The sequence below is a fragment of the Limulus polyphemus genome, unplaced genomic scaffold (assembly GCF_000517525.1).
Source record: "Limulus polyphemus unplaced genomic scaffold, Limulus_polyphemus-2.1.2 Scaffold1664, whole genome shotgun sequence".
Classification (NCBI taxonomy): Eukaryota; Metazoa; Arthropoda; class Merostomata; order Xiphosura; family Limulidae; genus Limulus; species Limulus polyphemus.
In genome coordinates this window covers 12,815-20,259 of record NW_013667274.1, presented here as the reverse complement: position 1 = coordinate 20,259, position 7,445 = coordinate 12,815, and the positions used below count along the sequence as shown (strand labels likewise).

The following is a 7,445-nucleotide window of genomic DNA, read 5'->3' as shown; positions in this document are numbered from 1 at the left end:
TTCAAACCATAGAAAGGTTTGGAACGTACACTGGAAAAATTACTAAGTATAATGCCCTAGAGTCAATCATTAACAACAACAAAAAATACTCAGGTAAGTACTTTACTTCCTGTTTTTTATGTTTATTCTTTATTTATTATAATAAAGTAACTAAAATGTAAAAATAGGGATCTCTTTAGGTTAGTTAAGGTTAGATTAGGTAAAATAATATGAGCTCCATGTTCCCCAAGTGATTTGCAACTTATATAAGCAAGAATAGTAGTTAGACACAGTTCAAAAGGCAATAAAATAATAAATTTAAGTATCAACAGATGTATACTGTTACAAGTTTAAAGCTTCTTAGGATAAAGAATGTAGTTTTATGTTACATTTGAAGCCATTCTAGAAAGAAAAAGGGGGTAATTTAGATTTTTTATTTTTTTTTGGGTTCGAGGTCACTCAGATTGACCAACCTTGTATAGAGTTAGGGTAGAGAGAATAACAGATAAAATATAAAGTTTTACTGAAAACAAACATTTCAAATGTATTTAGGAGGTCTTAGAGATTACACAAATGAAAGTTGAGACTTTTGAGATTATTTGAGACTATTTCAAATTGTAACATGAAACTACATTCGTTTATCCTAAGTAGCTCTAAGTTCATAACAGTATACATCTATTTATAATTAAATTTAAATGTTTTATTGCCCTTTGAACCATGTCTAACTTGTATCCATGCCATTATAAGTTTTAAATCACTTGGGGGAACATGCAGCTCATGTTACTCTATCGATTTACATTACCCACGAGCTGTTCGTATGTGTGCCTCGTGAAACATTTTTATCATAATATTATTATTAATATTTATTTTACCTAATCTAATCTTAACAAACCTGAAAGATCCCTATTTTTACATTTTAGGTACTTTTATAATTATACATAAAGAATAAACATGAAAAACAAGAAATGAGATACTTAACCAATCTTCTTTTTTCTTGCTGTCGGTTTTCGAAGAAAGTTAACCCTAATTGTTTATACTAATGACAGTAATGTACTTATTAGTTTTTATTTAATTAAATAATGCAACAAAGAATATAGACTAATAACATGCAAAAAGTAAACAAATTCCTTTACCTCTCAAAATTTTTCTGGATTTCTAACTATGCGACAAGAGCGGTTACAACTTCATCCAAGGTAGTCGTTAACTTTCCAACGGGAACGATGTTGGTACTCTGAGTGAGATTAACATCTAACTGTTCAGAACATAATGTTATACAATATGTCATTTAATAGATGAAAACATTGACTTTCTATTGGTTATAGTTAAAAGATATATAATGAAACGTAAGAGAGAACTATCAATGACTTTTGAAAGAGAGGATGTGATGGGTTTGTGTGGCAGGAAGGGTCCTATTTTCTATTTGATACCTCTGTAACCTCTTTAAATATTATTGTTTGTCTGAGCAATAACGATTCTATAGAGAATAATTTACATTTAATTTCGTACTTTTTCAAGGGATAGTGAATAAAAGAGAGATGATGACATGCTAAGAGAAAATGTGTCACATGGGTCACACTATTGGAAATTCAGGATTTTTTAAATATTGCCTTGTAGAATTAACAACTTAAAACTTGTATACTATTAAAATATGGATTATTAACTAAGATTTTGCTATTCTAATTGGTATAACATAAACAAAAAGTAGTTTAATAAAATTTTGAATGTAAGATACTAAAAACCTTGTGTCATGCACAGTAAATGATACCCATGGAGATAGGGTTAAAGCACACATTTGTTCTCATTTCAGTTCGTATGGTGCTTTATTTTATTTTCATCACTTTTTGGCTGTGTTAAACATAGGCATTTTGGTATCAAATTTGATTTAACCCCTTGATTTATGCTATGATAGTCTAGTGTTGTAGTCTAGTTATTATAATTGGAATGTATAGTGTTATTGCGTAATAATGTACAGTATTGTTGCTTATTTTTGTATTGCTGTTAAGAAAAAGTAATAATAAAATTGTGGTGTACAGAAGATAGATGTAGCTACATAACCTGGTGCATACAAAAATGTACACAATTGACAAATTGGCTAGTGAATGAAAAACAATTACACAAGTTGGCTAATATATGGAAAAGAAATACACAAATTGGCTAACACATGGAAAACAAATACACAAGGTATAAAATGGCTAGTGTACACAATACAATTGTACACAAGTATAGCTGGTGTATAGAACACAAATCTACAAAAGCACCCAAATGAGCAACTTCACAACAGTACTGCTCACACAGTAGAGAAATCTACTTGGCAGTATTGTTAAATCATTTAGCAGTCAGTTTAAAATATGCTACTCAGGTTGTAACACCTCATCAGTTTAGTGACATGAGGTCAATTGTATGACACTTACAAATGTGAAGATTTAGGTAAGAAATTGGTCTTTGTGGTTTTGTCAATAGCAGGGTTCCCTTATGATCTCAAGCTTGTTCAAGTGATATTTCATGCAGGGCAATATGATTTGACACTTTTATTAACTGATTACTTAGATATATAACTATTTACAAATTTGTAAGAATGATATTTAAAAAGTTAATGTACCTTTTCTTTTGTTGCTGCCACGGACTTGCCAGCCAATTTTTGCTACCTTGTTGGCCTGGCTATTTTTCTATTTGGTGGATTGCCACAAATTTCCAAACATAAAAATTGAAAACAAGTAATACCACTAGAGGGTTTTGATGTAAAACAGTGTTTGAATGGCTTGTTGCATTTCCAGAATCGCTATGAAGTATGAAGAGTAGAACTTGGAAAGTTTTAGAGGGTGGAAATATCAACTTTCACAAGTTAACTTTTCAGTACCCCTAAGACCTTCTCTGTACCTTATTTATTATTGTACAAAAGGTTTGGGTGCAATATACCAAGCCATTTTTGTAGGCTGGCAAGAGAAGAAGAATGAGAATTACAAATGGGCCATTTTGAGCAGATTTTCTTTTCCTTGTAAGCCTAATGTGCATGCTTTTTTCGGCATTTTTATATTTGTACAGCCTTAGCAGGCAATAGTAAAGATTTTAAAGTATTTTTTGAACTGAATCTTTACTGTTTAAGGTGCTTTTTGCCCAAATGTTGTATTAGGGTTTTGTGCAATTCCTGGTCTATCCCTATTGTATTATTATGAACTACTATTGTGGTTCTTGGTATATGGGTTGATTCTTTAAAGACTGTATAGTGTGCAAAGCATTGAATATGTACATGTTACAGTCATCTAATGTTCAACTATTATTGGCTGTTAATTTCTGTTTCACCCTGTACTTAAGTTTTTTAAAGGGACAACAGATGATTGTAAGAAAGCTAACATCAAAGGGTAATAATAACATCATTTACACTAGAATTGTGATGTCTTTTAGGTTATGTAAAATATAGAATTAAGAAAATGACTTGTCAATACCACTGTGACCTTTACAGTACCTTATTTAGTATTCTACAAAAGGTTTGGGTGAAATATACTAAGCTGTTTTTGTTTTCTTGCAAGAGAATAAGAATAATTACAAATGGGTGTTTTGAGCAGATTTTCTTTTCCTTGTAAGTATAGCATGCATGCTTTTTGTGGTCATTTTTATATATGTATAGCCTTAGCAGTTAATAGTAAAGATTTTAAAGTGTTGTTTTAACTGAATCTTTACTGTGGATGGTGCTTTTAGCCCAAACATTTTATTAGGGTTTTCTGAAATTCCTTACAGTCCATATTATGAACCCCTATCGTAGTTCATGATATTATTTTCATGTTTCATAAATAACCGTTTCATTTCTGTTTGCTAAGTGGCAGTAAAAAATTGTTCTTTTGACCATTTGTGACTTTTCATTGCACAAGCATGATATCTGCCAAAATAATTCAGTAAAAATATATAAAGAAATAAAGACTAATCTAAATAAAAATACAAGGTATCAAGTATTTATGCAAGTGACAGATCAGTGTACATTTTATTAATGTCTGAGTTTAAAAGTATCAATTTCTTAATTATTAAAACAATACATTATATAGTGGTTTACTTTTTAACTTTTCACTGGGGCTGAGCCTGGCAGCTTTGTGTGTATGCTTGGTAGCATACTTCATGGCCTAGGATATTTATAATGACCCTAACATGTTGTGGAGTCAATTGTATGCACATACAGTGAGTTGATGGTAAAGTTGGAAGGTGTGGGTTCTGTAAGTATCTCCTTACATTGGTCCAGTGCTCTGAAGTACTTGTACCATACTGGACGAACCATTCCAGCTTCACTGGCCCCTAATGTAATCCAGAATTAGAGAAACTGACAAAACTGAATCAATCTTACAAGTTATGGTTATTGCCCACTAAGACTTTATAGCACTATTCAGTTTAAATGCTTTTATTCAAACTTGAATTCATGCAACTGATAGGTATTCAACATTTAGTTGTAGATAAAAGTTATTCTTGGAAAGATTGGCTACTTATATAGTGATTTTTGGGTGTATTCATCTCTACCTTGTTTCTGTACTTTTTGGCATTGCATCATACTTAATTTTTGCAAATTTTCTTTTTATTGCACAAAATCATGATACACTGGTAATAATAATGAAGTTTACATTTTGCTGATGGTTAGAAGGAACCATATAGCAGAATATTTGACATTGATAGTAAAACAAGTAAAGAAATCAGATTTTGGCATTTAATTTAATTGGAAATTACACTATTTAAAAATTGAAAAGAGACTTAAAAAGGATTGAGAGAGAATGTTAGAACTTGGGCTAGAAAATGAAATGTGAATTAAAAGGGAAAAAAAGCAAACATTCTACTGGTTATCTGTTATTCTGAGACTTGGATCTCATTTGACATACCCTGTCAAAAAACAACTTTTTTGTATTTAAGACTGGGGACCATATCTTAGCAACTATAACAGGTGGGACTTTCTATCCATCTCCTACTCAAATCTTTCTGTTGCATTATTATAAATGTATATACGTATATGAATGATATTATAGTTTTTCTTCTATATCATTTTTTTGTATCAGCACCATTTATTTTATTTTATATTTTCAGAAGACAGTGATGTAGTTACCAACTATTTCTCACATCGTAGCAAGCGTTATGGACTTCTGTCGTTCTTTAACTACGCAAAAGAAAGTATTTTGCCTCAGCGGATGAAGAAGACATTCTAGTGTAGTTTTTGGATAGTATACAAATGGACAGTAAATTGAATGGTTTTCCTGGATGATTTTTTGTTTATGTGGCCATAAGACAGAAGGTTTTGTCATCCTAGTTATACATATGCAAGTTGAGGTGGCACAAAAGAAGACTAGAAAGAAAATTCCCTTGTTAATTTTACTTTTTTTTGTATATGCCTGCAATTTCTTCACTTATTTCACACACACAGCAGCTATACTGTATATTTATGTTGAAGATATTGTGCAGCTTTCAGTAATACAATTTGGGAAAAATTGTAATAGAATCGTGAATTACCTCATTGCTCACTTATTCTTTTTGTTGTTGTTGTATTGTCTAGGAAGGTGATATATATCTGAAGTTACTAATTAAATAAACATGATCAAAATACCAATCATCTATAGAAGTATTTGCGACATTAAAAGAAATTGTCAATGACAGAATTTTAACATTTTCTGATTCACAAAGTATTTGCAAGATTGTTGATGTGACAAAGGAAGTCTGACTTAATTTTTAATGTGTTCTAAGATATAGCAACGACTAAGGTAAATTGTAGTGATATTGATAAGTGAAGAATGAAAATATCTTATACTATAATTTATGTATTTCAAATTTAGTATTATAATGGATTAAATAAACGATTGGAATAACATAAGTTATTTTCTTAAAATAAACTAAATTTTATGAGGAAAAAAATTAAATTTTTTAAAATAATATTTCAGTATGATACTAACATCTCAAAATACCTCCTCCTACCAATAAAAAAGGTAGCTGTAAGCCAGTTGTTAATTAACAGTGGTTTAACATTTCGTAGATAAACACAGTTATAGAAATCATTGATGTTAAAAGTCTTTGGTCAGTTACTTTCATTTCAGAGTTGCATATTTTTGAAACTACTGAAACTAGTATCATTCTGTTAAAATAATTTTCATATTACCGTACTAAGAGAGAGCATAACATAAGGATTTGTATTATAATTTTTGACTTATTTGGTTTGTATTTTATGGAAAACAAATTTTAGAAAATGTGATTTTCACACCATTACTCACATTTGGCTTAAGTGTGCTTCCCTTTTTCACCCTGTCTCTGTTCAGGAAAGGGCAATACCTGCTTTACTGAGCCAGTTCAACTGTAAACTAAGATTCCTTCGGAGTGCTTGCAATTAATGTGTAGTCTATCTTGTTAAATAAGAATATAAGAATCTAAATGTTGATCTTTCTTCCCTTGTAAGTGTTGGAGTCTTTCTAGTTGTTCTAGCTTCCTCTATCCTGGAATTATTGCTTCACTTCTTTCTAGATGGGGCATTTTACATACAGTGTAATTTCATTTGTCCACAGTCTTTCTGTTGTTTTTCCAAACTCTGTTCTTTTATACTCATCTTTGTGTTTGAATTATTGTAAACTCTCTTCTTGATACTGGTACATATCCCACTCTCTGCCAGTACTTTAATTCACTATTGCACATCTAGTCTGTCAATCAGGATACTGCAATACTTACAATAAGTATTTTATCTCTTCAAACATTTCCAGACATTCCTAGCTTTGTAGTTTTGTGGTGTATATGAGCCAAAATGGTTGTTCTTCAAAGCATCAAGGAACATAGTTACAAACTGTAGAACTGAAATTGATTGTACTTACTCATGCATTGGACTGTAATAGTTCAGTAAACATTAAGGTTTTTAAGATCATCAGTCTTGTCATTATGAACTCTTGTTGTAGGTTGAAATACAGCAAATAATGCATGAAACTGAATTCTAATTCATTATCATTATTACTGAGAGGAAAGATTCATAAATCTAGTTTACCCAATTAACATGTTTTTAAACAAAAAACGTAATAGAATTATATTTAAAATTGGAACAATGCTCAGTAGATTACCCTGTAATTAAAATATATTTACTTTGAAATGAGTTATAAAAATAATAATAAGAAAAATGTATATTTAACATTCTCAGGAAGATACATAGTATTTTGTTTTCTTTTTCTGTGATAGTATTATTCTTTTGTTTAATATTTTAAATACTCTATAGGAAAGGTTTATTATTACTTTTTTAGGGTGATTAAAGAGTATATCTTTAATAAAACGCTTGTCATTCAAAAGATAACAGCAAAATGAAAAATAGAAGGAAAAGCTTAAAGTGGATTAGAAATTAAATCGAGTTTCCTAACCAGTCTATTAAACAGACAAATTGAACTTGAAAGTAGAAAAGGTAAATGTGAGTACCATAACACACATGACTAACATTGAGTAATAAATTACAAATGGCACAAAGAAAGGCAAGAAGGAGA

General features: G+C 30.4%; 1 protein-coding gene across 2 annotated transcripts in view; it reads left to right on the top strand.

Moving 5' to 3' along the window:
* The window catches only part of LOC106464482 (protein TEX261-like), a 24,728-nt gene extending 17,883 nt beyond the window's left edge, over positions 1–6,845 (top strand). For both annotated transcript variants that reach the window (XM_013924624.2, XM_022392203.1), the window contains exon 6: positions 5,035–6,845. In XM_013924624.2, the coding sequence (XP_013780078.1) occupies positions 5,035–5,153 (119 nt within the window). In that variant the 3' untranslated portion in view covers positions 5,154–6,845. The remainder of the gene's footprint in view (positions 1–5,034) is intronic.
* The last annotated feature ends 600 nt before the right edge of the window (positions 6,846–7,445 follow it).